This window comes from Cicer arietinum, chromosome 1 (assembly GCF_000331145.2).
Source record: "Cicer arietinum cultivar CDC Frontier isolate Library 1 chromosome 1, Cicar.CDCFrontier_v2.0, whole genome shotgun sequence".
Lineage (NCBI taxonomy): Eukaryota > Viridiplantae > Streptophyta > Magnoliopsida > Fabales > Fabaceae > Cicer > Cicer arietinum.
This window is the reverse complement of record NC_021160.2, coordinates 5,212,503-5,233,721: the sequence shown is the minus strand read 5'-3', so window position 1 is coordinate 5,233,721 and position 21,219 is coordinate 5,212,503. Positions and strand designations below refer to the sequence as shown.

General features: G+C 27.9%; 2 protein-coding genes across 2 annotated transcripts; both read right to left on the bottom strand.

Annotated features, from left to right (window-relative positions):
- Positions 1-4,299: 4,299 nt before the first annotated feature.
- LOC101495910 (probable aspartic proteinase GIP2) lies at positions 4,300-5,769 on the bottom strand. Its single transcript, XM_004486086.4, has one exon. It carries the CDS (start codon positions 5,721-5,723, stop codon positions 4,434-4,436), a length of 1,290 nt encoding a protein of 429 aa, XP_004486143.1. The 5' UTR covers positions 5,724-5,769; the 3' UTR covers positions 4,300-4,433.
- Positions 5,770-7,039: 1,270 nt separating this feature from the next.
- LOC101495582 (dihydroxy-acid dehydratase, chloroplastic) lies at positions 7,040-14,290 on the bottom strand. The gene is made up of 14 exons (XM_004486085.4): positions 13,682-14,290; positions 13,478-13,549; positions 12,701-12,748; positions 11,911-12,065; positions 11,645-11,839; positions 11,456-11,567; positions 11,236-11,305; positions 11,093-11,151; positions 10,843-10,966; positions 10,668-10,738; positions 9,674-9,775; positions 9,273-9,353; positions 7,777-7,935; positions 7,040-7,432 (listed from the first exon to the last, which is right to left on the bottom strand). The coding sequence occupies exons 1-14, from the start codon at positions 14,186-14,188 to the stop codon at positions 7,382-7,384; spliced, it is 1,806 nt and encodes a 601-aa protein (XP_004486142.1). The 5' UTR covers positions 14,189-14,290; the 3' UTR covers positions 7,040-7,381.
- Positions 14,291-21,219: the final 6,929 nt, after the last annotated feature.

The window sequence follows — 21,219 nt, the reverse complement described above, 5'->3', positions numbered from 1 at the left end:
TATATTACGAATTTAATTTTTATTCATTTATGTAGAATTTTTATATTATTAATTCATCCAAATTAATTATATTTGTGATTTTAAAGTTAAATATTTTTATTAATTAGACAATTATATTTCATTGATAATATAAAATATATTTATACTATATAAATTAAATTTATATTATAATATAAATATAGTATTAATTAATGAAAACAAAACCCAATAAATACAATGTGATGTTGTCATGAGCATTGTTGTTCTCATTTTAATTTTTGTGTTCATGTAATAACATAATTGATTAATCGATTAATCTTTACCATACTTATTCAATCTTTTTATGAAGCAGTTTCATGTCGTTGTCACTTTTTATTATTTACTGTGGTGTACACAAGCAGTGTCAGGTACTTGTCACTATTTATTATTTTAAATGTCCTCTTATTATTGTAATTGGTTCAATGGAATTATACCTATGCAATATATACTATTTTATTTTATTTTATTTTTGAATAACACAAAGTTTCTGTTTTATTTACAAGATATTTTGTAAAAAAATATAATAGACATTTTTACACCGTCATAAAATTATAAAATATGTAAATATAAGCTTAGATATTTTATTTTATTTTTTTGTTATAAACAGTATTAATTTTATTTTTTTGTACAAAATAAATTTTGTAGGTAATAATAAGGATAAAAAAAAATTTACTCAATAAAAAGTGTCATTATATTAAAAATTTAAATCGATAAAATGTCATATAAATTTAATATTGTCTCAATAAATATTAAATTAATTAACATAATTATTAATATTAAAAAATATTATGCAATATTTATTATATTAATTTAATAAATAATCTAAGATATAAATGTCAATTCAAAAATATGAATCAGAGATTTATTAGTAGAAAAAAAGTTAGTTTAAAATTTATTGATATAGATTTTAAATGTTATTTTGATTTTGTTGCAAATGATCATCTAATACTCTCGTTAGTTAGTGCATGTAAATTGACTATTGAATGGAGTATGGATTGGAGAAATATTAATTATAAGGTGAGAAATCATGAGATAAACATTGTCACATTGCTAACATGAGTAATATTAGTTATAAATTTAAAAATCATAGATACAATTAATGAACACATTTCTAACATGAATTCTTGAGATACAAATTTTTTACATGAGTTTTTATGTTGTTGTACAGTAGTTGATAAGTCTTATTTTATTTTTTTGAAAAATATAAAAAAAAATATATTTGAAAATGTCACGATTTCATTCGAAGAAATTTGAATTTCGCTTTAAGTCTCATAACATGTTGGACCAGTACTACAACCAAATTCAATTTCTTTTAAACAATAACGTTTCTATAGGTCTTATTAAAATATCATCAAAATTATGTTGATAATATAACTTGTAAAATGTAGACTAACCCTATTATATTTTATTGGTTAATGCAAATTATAAATTAGAATTAAGGCCATTCAATATATAGAAAGACAACTTAACAAAAAAATTAGTTGCACGTGAAAAGAAAAAAACCGTAGAAGAGACTTCCCCTAATCAAAACTAAAATAGTGTTCAAAGAATGTCAAAAATTCCATATTGCATTAGCTTTTAAAAAGGAAGTAGCAATAGAAGTAATAAACAAAAGAACCAACTCTTTGTAGTCTCACGGAAAAACCAAGACCCAATATAGAGCTTTTTGTGGTTCCTAAAATGAGTTTTTTCATATTCTTAAGGTGATTACCCGCAATATTAATTTACACTAAAATAATGTTGGACCACATAGTGTGAAATACCTATATTGTTGTAGAGTCAATGCAATCAATTAAAATATTAATAGATTATTTACAAACAGTATCTTGAATTAGAGAGGATGCAAAATGGTTTAATACTTTCATGAATCTATATTCAAAGCTAATACAATGATTTCGTCCCACAAATCATAAAGCCTCTTAAGTCGAGCAAGTAGCAACCATAGAAACAATATAGATGGCATTTTAGAAGCAAAAGTGAAAGATTAAGAGAAAATAGAGAATTGTAACATTGAAAACAACACACATTAGTTTAAGAGAAAAATTATTCAATAATAAAAAAAAATTTAACAAAAACATTGCTATACCAATTTCATTAGATCCAATCAATCAAAAACAAGTTATTTTGTCATTGATGTGTGCACCACATATAAAATGTAAAGATTAAACAAACTTTAAAATCCCAAATCAAAGTAGTAACTTTTTGAGTAACCCAATTAGTGGAAAATAAATTTGAACCTACCTATGAGCAACATCAACATCCAACTTTGATTTCTTTGAAGTCACGAAAATATTTATTAAAAAAAATGAAAAAGATAAAAAATATTGAAGCAATAAAAATCCCAACAACAATATGCTCATTTCCAGTCATTGCTTAAACAAATTTCAAAAAAAAAAATGTTAAATCTTAGGATTAAACATTTTTTAGAAGGAAGGTGTGTATTAGAGAAAACAAATTAATCTTATTTATACATAATAACAACCCGTAAATAAGTGAGATTGATCAAAATTGCTATAAAAAATTCTAGATCAGTTCTGATTTATTTTCTAATCATTCTTCAATGGTAGAAGACATCCATCACATTCAAGAATAGACTTACAATCATATACTTTATAGATGCTACAAAATAGACGTAGGAAAATTAAAATCACTAACAAATTAAAATCATCAAAAGATTGAACAATATGTAGCATTGAACATCTTTTATTGAAAAATAAATTTTGTTTCAAAACTCCATAAAAAATTAAATGTCGCTGCCAAAAAAGAAAATTCTCCTTTGCTTTGACATTTAATCTCTAATTCTTTAATTCATCCATTAAGGATATCGGTTGAGTTTAATTAAGCAAGCTTTCTTATATGACGTTGTTACGAAGGGAGTGGAGAAATTCAGTTTCTAATTGGATTGTAGTGTCACTCATATAACTGGACATTTTTTTACACAACATTTTCCTCTTTTATTAATAACCGTAACTTCTTATACTTGTGTTTAATTTTGATTTTTTGTTGTTGGTGTCGTCGTTAATACAAATACAAGGAATGATTATTAATTATTGATTATACGGATAAAGTTTAAAATAAAATTATTTGATCTTTTAAATGATCATATTTCGTTAATATGAATTATTGATTTTATATTCTCATATCATAATTATAATTTACATCAATTAATAATTATATTATTAATTATTGATGTTATATTTCAATATAAAACACAATTTTATATTGACAGTGCATTGTCGTTAAACTCATTTATTTTTAAGAAAAATTAGTGAAACATATGTGCATTTGCACAAATAGCACATATTGGTATCTTTGTTGAAGTTATTCTCATTCACGTCAGTGTAATATTTGAAATTTAGGAGAAAATAATCATTTGGTTTGATAAAAATATTATTTAAATCGTAAATAGTATTGTGTGATATATTGTATGATAACATAATCAAATATCATATCTTGTTCTAATTTTTAGAACATAACCATCGACAAATTATAGTTTTTTTTTAAAAAATTTTATGTAAATAATATTCAAAATATGTACTATAAATAAAATATATATTTTTATTTTAATTAATTAATTCGTAGAAAAACTATTTTTCAATTAACATACTAGGAAAAATATTTGTTTATAATTTATAAAGTAAATTATAATTAGTCTATTACAATTTTCTTAAAAAATTTATCTAAAAATTATTTAAAAGACACAATAATAATAAAATATATTTGTCTTGTTAATGATTTATATAGTATTTAAAATAGATGTTTATCTTGTTGAATCAACTCTTATGTAATGCGAGAACAAAATTAACATTCAAATACATTAATATTGATTGTCACTTCACTCATTATCACTTTCACCATAACACTCTTACTTTTTCACTTGTTCACTAAAATCCATTCTATTAAACTTTTTCATTTTTTAATTGACAAACTTAAGATATTTTCCATTAATGCATCGAAAATTTGAAAGGAATATTAGACTATATATTATATTGAGGGTATTTTATTCTTTTGAGACTTTAGTATTCATACTCTTCTATTATTTTATATTGCTTACACTTTTATATTCTATTAGAACACTAGTCTCTTTTTTCCTTTTTTCTTTCTTCTTTTTTCTAGGACTCTCTATTGTTAATCGCGATATTGTCCACTGACTTATAAAAAAATTATTATCCTAAAGAAAATAAAATTATATTGTTTAGATGCATAACACAATTATCAATTAATAAAAAAAACACACAACTAACAATTTTCATAACTAGAAATGCAGGAACAAACCAACAATTTTAGTTCATACAACAAAGCAAACATAATTTATTTATAGTTCTCTAAAGTGAGAAACAGAAGCTGCAACATTTGATGTGATTAATCTAATCTAAATGCTTAACAAACTTATACCATTCAACAATAGGAATGGTCTATGAGCAACTAGCATTGTGGACCAAAAGAGATGAACTAAAGCTCAATTTAGAGGAATTTAAATCAAACACCAAAAGATTATCCTCCAATTGATGTCCACCAATAACAATTGAAGCTTTTGCAAAAGACATTCTTGGCTCTGTCCCTCCATCAACAAATCCAAGACATGCTACATTTTTCTTCACATTAACCATCAAATTATTTCCATAAATACTCCATTGGACTCCCCCTTGAAGCACAAGATCAATTCTTGGTAAAGAATTTTCAATGTTGGTTGATTCAAAACATGCCTCAAATGGTGCAACTGATTCCACTTTCTTTAGTTTTCTATCTGAAGCTTTCTTAAGAAAATCACGAATGAAAGGCTTGTAAACAGAACGTTGCAATTCAGTGAAAGGACTCATTGTGCTGATTTTGGTGCCACCATTTCCTTTGTTGTCAATAGACAACAATGAAGGCTTTAAGTTCACAACTTTTCCATCAATCTTAATTGCTTTCACATCAATGAAATATTCAATAGAAGGAACACCTTGAACAGAAACTGCACCTGTTGAAACAGGATTAACAATTAATGGTGTTGTTTGAACAAATTTATAGAGTTCTTGAAAAGGGTCTTTTCCAATTGATCCAACAAGCAAGTTAGTGAATCCTTGTTTATTTGAAGAAGGTAAACAAAGAGAAAACTTGGGTGGAAGTTCATTTTTCAATGCAAGTTGTGTTGGTAGTGAAAGATTTGATCTTGCAAGACCAATGATTCCTTTGGTGATTTTTGGTAATCCATTAAGTGGTGAATCATTTCCAGTGAATGATGGAAATCCATCAGTGTCAATGCAGCTACTAAGCAAGCCAGAAACTTTTTGCTGTGAAATAAAAATGAAATCTTGACCAAGTCCACCACCAAAAATGAAATTGGCTAATGTGTTGATTGTGTTAGCTGCACATGTGTTGTTTGTGCAACCTGGTTTGAAAGGACCATTGCAGCCAATACATGCAACATCAGGACATTTTTTTGAGCCACATTCAATAGGAATGTAGGATGATGAATTGTAGTGAGTGTCACAATCATACCAAAGATTTTCACCAGCTAGATCAATGGCTAGATTGAAGTCTTTTCTAGGAGTTCCTATGCCAACTGATGTATAGAATAGATTTGTTGATGGATCTTTTTTGATTGGGAGGATAAAGGGGTTTGGTTTTGTGTTAGGAGGTTGAGATAATGATAAGCAAGAAATTGACAAAAGGGGTAATGATAGGAGGAAGAAATGGATGATAGAAGAAAATGAAGACATTATGAAGATATTGGAAATGATGTTGTTGATGTGTTTAGTTGATGGAGTTGAGGTTTCCTTTTATAGATAGGTGGTGGAGCATGTTGTTTATGACTTTAATTTGACTACCGTACATTTTAAATGGTTAGTCAAAAAGGATGGCTATATATTGTTTGACTTTAAAACATTAAAATATATATATCATAAGCTATAATGTAATGAAAGGTTGTTTAGTTAGTCATGCAAGAAAAAAGAGGCAATATCATGTTGATTTACCTGTCTAAGACTAACCATTTCTTTTTTTTGCCTTTATGTGTGATATTTCTATTTGTGTAATTGTGTTAGATTTGTATTTTAAAGCAAATATAATTGATTTATTACATGTAAATTGTGAGTTTTTTTTTCTCTTCACGGTAAATTAATCTTAAAAAATTGTTTAAAATTCTAAAATATACTTTTTGATACGATTTTTTTTATTGACTAGTCAATTATTCAATTGAGTTTAATAAAAAAATTATCTCTCAAAATTCAACTTATGAAACTGAAATTTATAAGTTTAAGAAGTTTTATCGACGATAAGCACAGAGACCACTTCATCTTTGAATTTGTTTTAAAATAGATTCATTTAAAATATCATTTTATATATATCTTTTGTTGTATGAGTGTACACAAACTTTTTTTATTTATTTATCTGTCTTTGTCACACAGCTTGTTCAGAGTTGTTTCAAGCGGATTGAGTCTAAAAATAATGGATAAGTAGGGTACAATAAAACTATGTCTTTGTTTGTTTGCCATTATTGACTACCCGTACATCTGTCCTTCGAGAGACCTAAGTTGCTTGAAATGCTTTTATACTCTAATCTAATATTAATCCATGCACTTGTCAAATTTATCTGCAATTTAATAAATTTAATTTTGATGCAATGTAGGTTTAAAAATTACACTATTATTTCTCAAATAAATGTTTACCTTATCCATAAATCATAATTAATCGAATGTGTTTATTTTATGATAAAAATAAGGGGAGAGAGAGAGATATCAAGTGTGAGAAACCATTATAAGGATCATTTTAATCCAACGGTGAAGTTTACTCTTGCACTGTGCACAGCATGTATCACTTGTACACGGTAGCATTAGCCTATTATTATGTATTTCCAGTTGTTCCGACTTATTAATTGGGACATGGTTGGCCAAAAATAAATACAGTTACGGCAGCCACCCCACAACCCTCTCACTTCAATACGTGAACCTGAAATCATTGTGGATAAAGCTAACGCCTAGCGATGTGCAATGCAGAATGAAAAGCTTCAATTTTATAACATGGAACCCAAGCAAACTAGATGTGTAATATTGTTGTTCATCATAAATATCTATCACGTAAATTGATTGATTTTTGATAAAAAAAGGTGTTTGCTAGCATTCCTTTTAATCATTGTTGAGTTTTTGCCAACAAATCAATCAAACATTATTCACAAACTGATACAACATTTTTTTGATACAATGGAAAGAAACAAAACCAAAGAGAGGTGGGATTCAAGTCTAGTATAATGTACCAAAAAATAATGAAGATCAAAATTAAGATACATCAAGATACATAGAAATGCACCGGTTAAGCTACCTCATCAAAATAGACAAATAATCGGATTTCGCTCTGCAAAGCCACCAAAATGGGGTCCTCTCTACTCGTCTGTCACACATCCGCTAGAAGCAGGTTTCACATTTTTAATATACTGGATCCAGAAAAACAATGCATTTGATCAGAACAAGGGAAGATTTAGACAAAGTTAGCTCATATTTCAGTGTCCACAAGGTGCAGTATGTGTAATTTTACTAGTCCATTTTTAAGAGTTAAAACACAAATACGTCTTTGCTTGGTCCTCTAATTTCAATTAATATATATTTACATTCCTATATGGCTGTATTTTCCTTTCCATCAAACACATCATTATGACCTCTGTATCTACCGAATGTCAAAAGAGGTGAAGATATAAGCACTAGAAACAAAAAAGTAGCAATCTCAGTAAAATATTTAAGCACGCTCTTTTCTGGAAGGAGTTTTAAGTGTCATTCATACCTTGTACAGAGCTCCTTGGTTAGCTTTGTATGGTGGAGCAGTCCATATCTTCCTGCGAGCCTGCATCTCCTCATCTGACACTAAAGTATCAATTCTCTTGTTCTGAATATCAACGTTGATAATGTCTCCATTTTGAATCAAACCAATTGGTCCACCTTCCTATACAATCAAAGAAGCCCATAAAAACATTATTGGTCAGCTACAAGAAACTACAGTTATGATTTTCCTAATCTCCATAAAGTAAATACACTGACATGTCACAGAAGAAATAGAAAATAAAAGCACGACAGTCATAACTCATAACCTCTTCCACGTGTGTAAATCCAATTTTCTTGGAGAAAACTTTTCAAGTTCTCACTTATTCAATTTCCTCAAGTATATTTGCTTTCTATTTCTAATTAAAAACATCAAAAGGAGTAAACTTATTCATAACTCCAGTAAAGCAACATTATTTTCAATAGTCACAAACTAATATACTAAACTCACACGGTTACACAAACACCCACTAAAATAGAATAGCTTGAAAAAAAATGCATTCAATTCAAGTGCACTTGACTGCAGCAGTATGCATTTGTCTGAATAGACAAACAGGGTCACAAACTCACAGTCACTATTACTTCTCTGAATAAATTTCATGAGGATAAAAAGCACACCATGCACAACCAATTGTTCTAATCCCTTTAAAATAGGGTACCACACTACCACACATGACATTCAATTATGGTATTGCTAAGTCGCCTTCATTGTCACTAAGTTTCTTCAGTAAAATCTTAAATACATTTCCCTTAATGATTATGTTCATACTCCAACATCATCGAGTTAGAGAGGGCAGAAACAAATGGTAGTTATAGGCAGTTATTATATTATAGGCAGCAGTTATGTTATTAGCCAATTATTTAATAAATAGAGAACATGAAGGAAAAGGGGGTAGGCATTTTATTTGGGACTAGATATTGATTGGGAGAGAACAAGCTCTCGAATTCTTGGAAGGGAGAGACCAAGACTCTCAAATTTCTTGAATAGGAAGTGTCTCTCTTAATTTTCCTTTCTTCTCACTCTATAATTATGTAAACTAGATTTCTTGTTGTAATCCAAATTCTGGCCATAGTAACCAAAATTATTCAATAAAAGTTGTTTATTTCCTTTAAATTTCTATGTTTGGTACCGGTTTCTATCACATTGCTAAGGAATTCAAGAACAGACAGCCATTTTGACCATGCTACATTGCTTTTAAAGAACCAAACCAGCTGGTTCTATGAAAACTGAAATCCATAGTACTACTCCATGAGCAGAAGAAATTTTCCGGGAACTTTGTAGTTAATTTTAAATAAATAAAAAATACAAGAAAATAATCGATTAACATTCATTACATAAATTAATTGAAAGCATACCCCAAAACCATTTGACCAAATTTAGAGATTGCAGTTCACATATGATGCACCTGAATATACTTAGCTTAGCAGTACAAAAATGATTAAAAAGCATGGTCAATTCACCTGTGCTTCGGGGCAAATATGACCAACCACAAACCCATGTGAGCCTCCTGAAAATCTTCCGTCGGTCAATAAAGCAACATCCTGCAGCATCGAAAGACAATATCCTTAAGAAATTTCATGCCATCATGGTTCTCAAAGTTTGAAAAAAGGCATCCCGTTTCTACTAAAAAAACTAATGACTAGAGAGCATCTTTGTACACAGTACTACACACACATAGGGGGTAAAAATTATATAAACAAAGGTTCATGTTTATTGAGATTCTAATATATGGAAGAAAAAAAAAGTATAAAAATTGTAAAAGTCTATCGGTCAATTCATAGTAAAAATGAACAAAACCCTGTTACAGACTAAGTAAATAGATAAGCATGGAGATGATACAATTATACAAGCTAAGACAGACCTTTCCAAGCCCTGCTCCCATTATTGCACTTGTGGGTGTTAACATCTCAGGCATTCCCGGTCCACCTTTAGGCCCCTCTCCCCTAATTACAACCACTTTTCCCTGAAATGGTGAATTTCATACAGAGGAAATCAATAAGATTTTCACTTTGTTCTTTGACTGAGGTTATATCTGTGTAAAAGAAATCAATACAGTGACAAGGCTGTGAAATAGCAGCAATTTGAAATAAATTCATAATAAGTATGGTTCAAAAGAGAAACTCTTCAGTTTGATGAGGAAACATTAAATTCAGAGTTGACCATTGGTGTAGAACTACAGTTATAGTGAAACTTTTGCGGCTCACATTATGTTCTCCCACTAGTCATGCCCTCATCATACATATGTCTGATTGCTAAAGTGTACACAATACAAACTCTCTTTTTATCTAGTCTTCCATGAACTATCTCTAGGAATCCTATAATATGAAATATCCAAATCAATAAAAACGTGTAAATATTCTTTATTACTCCGAATTCCAATCTCTCCACTAGTCTTTGCAGTTTCGTTTTACATTGCAAACTTCCAAAGCTTCCACTATACCATGTGGTCTCTAGGCCATTTTGCAGCAACGATACCCAACCCACATTCTCATTCCATCATACTTCCATGTTATTAAGACTCTGATTAACTTAGACCTAACAATTTGAATTTAGCATAGGTTGATTACTTTTCTAGCACATATTAATTAACTAGTAAACCTGTCAAAATTATCAGATTATCAATTCCAGAGATTTCATTCAAACATCAGGCTTGAGTCTCTTGGCATCCCTACAATAAGCACTGTCCTTAACTCCTTATGCACATTAAATAAAGAAATACCTTAAAAGTTCTTTGTAGGTAGCTCAATTGGTGAGCTTAGGGATATCGAAGGAGCATTAAGGAGGTCCCAAGTTCAAACACAGGAAACTAGCATAACCACTAATTTCTATCATTTGCTTATCAAAAAAAAAAATACCTTAAAACTCAAAGGATCCTCTGAAATGGCAGCAATCATTGCCTCCTCTCCTTCAAAAACAAGTGCAGGACCTGTAGAATAATCCGTGTTAACAATAAATCGCGGTATGGACAATTATGATGGAAGCGAAGTAAAAAAAATTATAACTCTAAGAAAACAGCAGGAGAAGGTTCACCAGAGAAGTACAAGCCCTCTTTTCCAGTAATTTTAGCAACAGAACCCTGTGGTGCAAGGTTCCCATATAATATTTGAATGTGAGCTGTCTTCTTGATGGGATTTTCAATTGGCCTTATTACTTCCTGAATCACATATCATAGAAAACTTATAGTTTATTATGAGATCATTTAATGAACAATCAAGCAGTTGTAATTGGGGATCATTACATTACAATATGGTAACATGTAACAGAAACAACAAGCCCATACCTGCCCTTTGGTCAAAGGAGGGAAAAGTTCTGCATTTTCAGCTAGGGTCTTTCCGGTGACTAGAGAGAAGGTATATGCATGTTAGTGGTGTGTATCTTTTTAGGGGGGAAAAATACACTATTAAACAAAGGCTAGTGGAATACCAGTCATACAGTCGCCATCTAAAAAGCCTTGCTCAAGAAGATAACGGATAACAGCGGGGGTCCCACCAATCTATCAAAAAAATAAAGAAAAGGGAACTTCAAACATAATTAACAATGGTTATTAAAATAGGATAAACACTGGGAAGCATCACCAGGAAAATTATTAATGATAATATATACAGAGGGAATGTATTGGTAAACAAAAATATTAAATGCATACCTTATGAACATCTTCCATAACATATTTCCCACTAGGCTTAAGATCAGCAATGAAAGGAACTTCATCGCTAACCTTCTGAAAATCATCGAGAGTCAAATCAATGCCAACAGACCTGCAAAAATCGTTAAGTGAGGTTTTTCTGATGATTAAATATATCAATAGGCTCACTGTAACTAAAGTTTTACTCACTTGCCAATAGCAATTAAATGCAACACAGCATTGGTAGATCCACCAAGTGCCATAACTATAACCATTGCATTACGTAGTGATTTGCGAGTGATGATATCTCGGGGCTTCAAGTCCATCTTCAATAACTCAAGAAGATATTTCCCAGCTAACCGACACTCGTCCAACTTTAGTGGATCCTCAGCAGGGGTAGATGAGCTACGAAAACAATAGATAAGGATAAGCACATTAAAAAAAAGACAACCTCAACAGTCTACACCTGTACTTACCTATATGGAAGAGACATTCCCATAGCTTCTATTGCAGAAGCCATGGTATTGGCTGTATACATTCCACCACAAGCCCCAGCACCAGGGCAAGAATTGCGGACAACATTTTGTCTGCGGTCCTCACTAATCGATCCACTCACATACTCTCCATAGCACTGCAGGAAAACCAAAAATTAATGAAATATTAAAACATGAGTAGCATAACCCTGACAGTATAAATTCAATTATTGATGCAAAAGGAAAACAAATTTGTATTATGATGGACTAATAATATTTCACACGTTAATAATAACCAGTTTTTCTTTGTTTAGAAGAAGAAAAAAAAACTCTAAAATTCAAAGAAGACAGTGCAAGAACAAATGGATAGACCATCCTCCTCAACAATAAAAAGGCTTGTTTGGTTTATATTTCCAATTTTCCCTTTTAATCACAAAAAATACTATCTTTTTTAAATTGTTTCCTATTTTCATAGATTTGTAGGAAAAACAAATGAAAACAAAAAAATCGTTGTTTCCACTTTTTCCAATATAAACCTTTGGAAACAGAAAAACAAAGTGAAAACAATGTGGCACTTTTGTAATCAAAATTGAAAGAAAACTCAAAACGTTTTCTAAAACCAAACAAACATGAAAAACTAGGAGAGCTCTTTTAAGCCTATGATCTCAATAAGCTCCTCTCCAGTTTTACATTGTTCATAGAGTCTATCAGCTCCGTTTGAATGAGTGCACAATTAAGTAAAAAAGGAAAAATATTCAACCACGGTAACAGATGAGAGAATGGTTTCTTGTACCTGAAAGGCAGACACAATGTCGAATGTATCACCTTGAAAGTGACCAGGCTGGAAAAAACAGAATGAAGATCAACAAATATACCAGGGTTGGAAGTAGGAACCACATGTCAACAACAACAATAACAACAACTTCCATAATTTTCGAAATCCATAGGTTATAATAACTGCATAAATGTCAAATGAAAGGCACATACAGCCTGTATTATATAAAACATCCAATGCAAAATATTAGCCAACGGCTTTAACTCCACTTCTCTATTAACCAAATATCCCCTGAAGTATATCAATTTTATTCAAGGGAATTCTAGTCTAAGTTAAATTGCACTAAAATTCCCAGTAAATTTTGACAAATGCAAACCACCATTGCAAGCGGTATAATCAACTTCAAACAAAACCATATTCAATGTCTTAATTTCCAAAATTAAGTCCGACCCTACAACCATTACTTCATAGAAATCATAAACAAAACAAAACCACTCACAATTAAAATTAAAAAAGTAAATCCTCAAAATCACCTTGCCTACACATTTACCAGATAACTTCAGTAACAAATCAAGATACTCAAACTGATTCATGTCTTTAAGAGTTAAACATTATACTCTCTATAGCACCAACACTATTGATCAAAGGTGTGTCCGACAATAGTGACACTTGTGATTACATTCAATTAATTCATTTGTTCAAATTATTAATGGTGTCAACATCACAATGCCGTGTCTAATGTCAGTGACTCACACAGTAGTGTGGTAATTTAAGCAAACATTTGAACCATCATACCTTGATAGTCCCACCATAAACCATAATACTCGGTCTATTAAGCCGTCCCATTGCAATAATTGTACCTGGCATCTATAAAACAGTGATTAGAATAAGATACATAACAAAAATTGCAACATTAAAAGAGCAATCCAACAACAGAATCTAAAACGAAAACATAAATAAAAAATTCAAAAATTCAAAAAAAAAAAAAAAAGAGCTTACATTTTTATCACAACCAGGGATGGAGATATTACCATCATACCATTGAGCAGCCATAACAGTCTCAATACTATCAGCAATAATGTCTCTAGACTGCAAACTATAACACATACCTCTAGTCCCCATAGAAATAGCATCACTAACTCCAATTGTATTAAACCTAAACGGAACCATACCAGCTTCAGCCACACCTTCTTTAACAACCTCAGAGAGACGGAGGAGATGCATGTTACACGTGTTTCCTTCGTACCAAACGGAGGAAACTCCGACTTGAGGCTTTTTCAAGTCGTCATCGGAAAGACCAACGCCGTAGAGGACAGCTTGCGATGCGCCTTGTGATTTAGGTTCGGTGATGCGGGAACTGTATTTGTTGAGCTTGGTTTGGGTGGATTGTTGCGGAGAGGGGGAATCGAGGGAGATGGAGGAAGCTTTGACGACGCGCCGGGAGGGAGCGTGGGAGAGAGTGGGGAAAAGAGGTGAGTAGGTGGGAGAGAATAGAGTGGACTGCATTGTTGTTAATTAGATTGTGAGAAACGGCTGAGGAGAAATGAAATGAAATGAAATGAAGAGGGTTTAATAGAGCTGCTCGCGGAAACTGGGTTTACGAATAGGTAGCAGGAAAAGGTATTTGTTTTTCTTCTATACTTTTTTTAAATAAAAATGGTAAATCTTATTATTTTTCTTTAAATATTTTTTCGTAATAATAATGTAATCAAAAGTACCATGTGAAACAAAACTGGATGACGTGGTGAAATAAAAAAATTACTCATTTCTTTGACTAATCTATTCAAAATTTAGAATTCATTCCACATGGTTATTCTGCACTCTGCACGGATTTAAATTAACACTTGATATTTTTATATCATGTGAAACTACTAAAATTTTCACCGTTAATTGTGTGAATATACAATTACACAAATTCAAATCCAAAAAATTTTCAAAACATAAATTTGTAATTCTTAAAATAATTCAGAATGAGTTTGTCCTTTCTAAATCACAATAACAAAATTAGTTTTAAAAGAGACTATTACATCTCTAAAAATAAGTAAAAATAATCATTTAGTTTTTTAACAAAAATAATAATTTTTACTTCTAGAAAAAAAATCAGGATGAGTTTGTCATTTCTGATGTACAAAAAGAGAATTAATTTTAGAAGAGACAATTAAATATGACAATAACTAAAAATATAATAAGTTATTTTACAATAACAATAAAACTCTCAAATAATTTATTCAACACTAATTTGTATCAAATAATACAGTTTTTAATTTGGTTTGTAGTTATTGTTTAGGTGTAATTTTATATTATATTGATATTTAATAAGAAATTTTTATTTTACTACTTCATACCAACAATAATTTCAAGATGCATACACTTATAAGAGTGAGATGATATGGAAAAATATGAAACTACTATAAAAAAAAATAATAAAAAAACAATATTAAACTCTCATTTGATGTCATTATAGAATTAAATCACACTAATAATAGAAATTTTTAACCACTGAATAAAAATACTACTTCCATTTAACTAAATTTATATTTTATGCTAAATACAAGTGTTAGTTAATCTTATTTTATATATAATTTTAATATTTTTTATTAAAATAATTTTAATGTTTTAATTTGTCTTTTTCAATTTTTGTAATAGTTTACACACACACATATATATATATATATATATATATATATATATATATAGGAGTTTTAATGGGATTGAAATATCCTAAATATTACCTTAAAAGATAAATTGACCAGTATTTGATATTTTTAAAGAATTAATTAATTTTTATTTATAGAGAGCAAAATAATATATTTATATTTTTTTCTTGACGACACCTTATTTTAATGAGAAATTATGCATAATACCAAAGTAACAATAGTAATTAAAAAATAAATAAAATTATGGAAACTATTTTTTATTCTACAGACTCATATTTTATGTCAAGTATGAAGATGATTATTTGACCAATCTCCTGTATTTTTTTACTAATTTGACTGATCGATGGTTTTGAATTCCCAACTATAGAGTTGAATGTCCACTTTTTTAGCAAATAAATGATTTATTTTTGAAATGAATATCAATTATCTCACAAAATTAATTAATGTCTTTAATTATATTATGAGCAGGGGCTGGTCTTTTTTTAAGACATGGGGTAGCCATGGGTACAACAAAAATTACTTATTCTTAATAAATAATACATAAACTATAATATTTATTTACTTTATATATTGTACAAATGAAATGTTTCACATGAATTAATAAAATTTGAACTGGCATTGTGGTAATGATGCTTTTTGTGAGTATAAGGAGTCTTGTTTGACTTACCGTACCTTTTGCTTTTGTATTTCTTTGGTAATTATGGTAATTTATTTATCAAAAACAGTATAAACTGGAATTCAAACACTGAAATATAAATTGCACTTAAGAAAAATTAATCAGTGCTCCTTCGATAAAATTTGTGAAGCTTGGTCACTCATTAATTATGAGATAAATTTGTTTAGAAAATAAATATAAATGTGTTCATGCACCCCTTCATTTTTTGGGGTAAAAAAGCAGTTGATCAATAAAAAAGGAAAGGATTTGTGATGCATTACCTTACGCTCAGAAAGTGTTGGGTTCGAATTACAACCCAGTCCTGGTATTTAAGTTTTCTTATTTTGATAGAAACTCTTTCCTATTATTAGATATCAAGTTTTTTTTTTCTTTCTATAAAAAAGAAGGAAAAAAAGAAGAGAGAGAAAATATTTATTTTTTAAATAAAAAGCAAGTATAATGTGTGTTTTTGTTTTTTGTTTATTACTAGTAACCTGTGCAAGATTTTAATGTCTGAAAGAGTTTATTTTTTATGTTGTAAATATAAAAAAATATCATTTTTCTTTGACAACTATTTACATGTATGATTATGATTTTAAAAATAATTATGATAAAAATTAATTTTTTAAAAAAAAATCTAAAGTCCAACAAACTACTTTATTCAAAATAAAATATAAGTAAATATAGTAATTAAAATATTAATGTTTCTAAACTATATAGTATATATTAATTTATTGACTATTATTTTTACTTATATTTTATTATATTAAGAATAAGTCAAAACTTTACATTAAAAAAATATGGTAATATAAAAACAAAAAATATAATAATAATCCACTCGGTATGACAAATATGAGAAAGAAATCATTAAATAGATTGCTAATTAAATGGTAATGTCGCTAATTGTACTTAATTACAGTACAATGCATCAAAGTATATATATTCGAGCAACTAATGCATCAATCAATGTACCCATTAGTTTTTCATCTTTTATTATAATTTCTCCAACAAAATTTACACATATATATTAAGAAAATAGTTTTTTTTATGGAATTAAAAAAATAGTTATACAATAAATTTGTCTAAAAAATGTATTACTATTGTATATTTATCTCTATAATTGTTAGTATTATAAGAGATATAGAGAGAAAACATTTTACATTTTTAATAGTAAATTAAATAAAAATATTTTTATAAAAAATATTATTAATGCATGTATAATTTTGAAAAGGGTCTTACATTAAAGATAAAGAAAAAATAATCTATGATTTTATAAGAGTATTAAAATTATAATTTACTAATATTTTATTTGACTTATGATTCACTAATGATTTAATAATTAAAATAGTATCGAGTCTTAAATTTTAATTTAACTCATCAAATATTAATATTAATATTATTAAGTTAGATAATATGATTCGAATTTAAATTTATAATCTCACAATTATATATGTATATAAATTTCTAATAATATTTATACTCTCTTAAAAGAAATAAATAACTATAGGACTAGTATTCCTCAAAACAAAAACAAAATTAAAGTAGCAATCACATTCTCCTGATGTGATTTACACTGTTGGCGTCTACCCATAGAGCCAAAAGGTCCATCCACGGTTTTGGAAATTATTTATTCAATTGCATAATGGCATAAGTGCAGGGTGAGAATATATTAGTTCGAGTTAGCCTTTATAAAAATCTAAAGTTTAATTTTAAAAATTTAAGGTTTAAATTTAACACGTCGTTGATGATTATTTCATATTAATATTTTTAAATAAGTAATTAAATATATTTTAAAATAAATTAAAAAATTAATGATTCAATTAAATTAAATATTTTTTCATATAAAATTTTAAAGAATTTTACTTTATATTATAGACATAATTACTCATATGTTCCCTTAACTCAATTTTAAGTAATACTTCAGTCATTTATTTTCTTTTTTTTATTTGGTTTTTTATTTAATTTTAAATAATAATTTGATTTTTTATGTTTTAAAATGTCAACAATGTTATTCTTTTTTTTACAAAAATTCAAAAAAAAAAATCAAACAAAACCCATAAAATTAATTATCATCTTCAATATAAAATCAAATTTCATCAGATTCATAACTTCAAATTTCAAATAAACTCGTATTTTCATTCTTTATTTGATGTTGTTTGAGATGAAAATATGAGTTTTAGTTTAATATTTGAGTTATGCATTTGATAAATACATGAATTTTCTTGAAATTGGTATTGAATTTTATAGATTTTATTTGAAGATTTTGATAAATTTTCTAAGTTTATGTAAAGAAATGATGATATTGTTGATATTTTAAGATTCAAATGATCAAATTATTACTTAAAATTAAATAAATGACCAAATCGAGAGGAAAAAAAATTGACTGAAGTGTTACCTGAAATTAAGTTAAGGAACCATTAGAGCAATTATGCTTACATTATATTTTAATTTAACTTTATTTAAAAAAATTACATATTTAAAAAACGAATGTAAAATAATATAATTAAATTATTAAAAAAATTAACAAATTTTTTGTTATTTATTAGGATGACACTATTTTTTAGTAGCTATGTGCGTAGATTTAAATAATAATTTTTCAAGTTTTATCTTTAAAGAAAAAAATATATTATTTACATTTTATGACTAGATTTTAAAGGGAATGAATTTGATTTTTGTATTATAATTAAAAATAATAAATAGAGTGCAAAAACTAATGTAACATCTCAACTATGTTCGCACTTCAAGTTAGTCACCTATTATTTGTATCACTCTAAAATAATATTAAGAATTAAATAAAAGAAAATATATTTGGGAGACTATACAAAAACCCAAGAAAATCATCCTCAAATATATACAAAGTAGTGTTTCATTAAAACCTTACTAAAAAACTCGTAGGGATAAAATCATGGAGAAAGAAAAAAAAGTGTGGTATATACAAACATCCATTAACAAACTCTATATTCAGGAAACCAAATTTATTTGAATTGAAAACATAAACAATATTAGAAGAAAAAATATTTCACCAATGACTATTAATAAGTAAAGTTCCAATTTAGCAATCTTCTTCGCACGATGATTTCCTTCTCTAAAAATATGAGATATAGAAAACTTTATCCTTTTAATAATCACATAACAATTAAACCATCTGTTTCTAATGGACTAAAGAATAAGTCTATTGTTTCTAAAAGTCAAACTTGTCAATTGTGAATCAAATTCAATTCATAAAAATCTTCATCCATTCTTATGAGTTATTTTGATAGCAAACATAAGTCTTGTACGTTCAACATATAGTGCAGTTCTAATTCCAAAATTCAAAACAAAACAACTCAAGTTAAAAATATATATAATAAATTTAAGACTAACCAGTTAGTAAGAACTGGATAATCAATAATCAAAATAGAAAGTGACTAAGTTAAAAATCAATTGCTTAAGGTTCATTTATTATGTTAAGCCAGAATGATAAATCAAATTATCAATTAATCGGTATTGATGATTTAGGAGTTAGGTTAATAAATTAGTAGCATGCTAGTTAGGTTAATTGTTAAACATTGTTGATAATGTTTGCTTACGTTGATGATAAGCGTTAATCTAGCATAATACACCTAGTCATTGATAATGTTTGCTTACGTTGATGATAAGTGTTAATATAGCACAATACACCTAGTCATGGACAAGGTGTTGCTAGATAGTGATCATTGATGATATATGATATGTATTGCATTTTATAAATTATGATATATGTTGAATGAATGTGTATTGTGGTAGAATCAGAATATATGAATGTGTATAGTCGATGAGATATTGAATGCATTATCAATATGAAGATCTTACTTAAATGGGACACTATTGGGACGTTTCGTCAAATACCGAATCACTTTGATTAAACACTTTTGTTTTGAGGGCAATAGACGACTTATTTATCCGTATCAACCTAGAGTTAGAAGGATCTAACATATATTAATCGATTACTAGGATTATATTGCATATGTTATAAATATTGATATGCATGAAATTTACCTTACTCTACTTGATTATATATTTGAAAATGATAGCTAACTTTGATTTGTTTTTCATGTGGCTGCATATTTGAGAAGATAGCTAACTTTGATTATTTTCCATGTGAGTGCATACACTCTATTGCTAATAAAAAAGAGACAAAATGATTGACATGTCATCAAACACATTAGATAATCTTTTTTTTTATGTTTGATTGACCATATATCAATCAATAAATTGATATTTTACCTATTCAACTTTAATTGGTATGACAATTTTTATAGTTGAACTCTTTTGACAATTATTATTTCTTACATTTTTTAAATTGCAATATTTCTATTCTAGATTGTGTTTTACTTATAGCCAAATTTGTCTATGTTTTTACCATTTTTGTGCTTTAAAATATTTTCGAAATAGATGGTCACACTTGTCATTATAGTCCATTCACTTAAATAAAAATCCATTTAAACCGTCCATTATTCAAAATATTATTCATTTTATTTTTTATTTTTTAATGTTCACCAATAACTTTAACTATGGTAAAATAATAATACGAATGATGAGGTGTGAGAAGTATAATGCCGCGTGTAAGGATGACATTGTTATATAGCAAAATGAAAACGAAACACCATGCTAAAACTCCGAAATTTAAAAAATTTAAAGCTGCATTTTTAATTAAATTATGCGCTACAAGAAAATTCAATAAAACTTAATATTCAATTTATGAAATTATCAATTTTTTATATAATTTATATATAAATGATTAATCAATTTGAATAATTTTACGCTATTAAATCATATATTATATTATTATTTTTGTGTCTACACATTTAAAAAAATATTAAAATAAAATAATCAATTCTATAAATAAGTTAAAATAAAATAAAAATCAAAACTGTAATAAAATCTTATTTATCAAACTTGAATTCCATTTAATGGAATGACTTTCTTTAAAACTAAGTTCCAATTGAAATAATTTCCAAAATCAATTAACTGTATAAAGTTTAGTAAAACATTTTCTAATATATATTCATCATATAACTATTAAAATTTATTGGATTTTTCAAGTTGAAATATATTAAAACAGGATAAAATAAATTTTAATACTCAAATCGTGAAAATAAACCCCTCATATTATTTGATTCAAATACGATGGGATACAAACTCCTTTCTACACAATATTAACAATTATTAAAACTGAAATTTAATATAAATTCAATTTTACAATC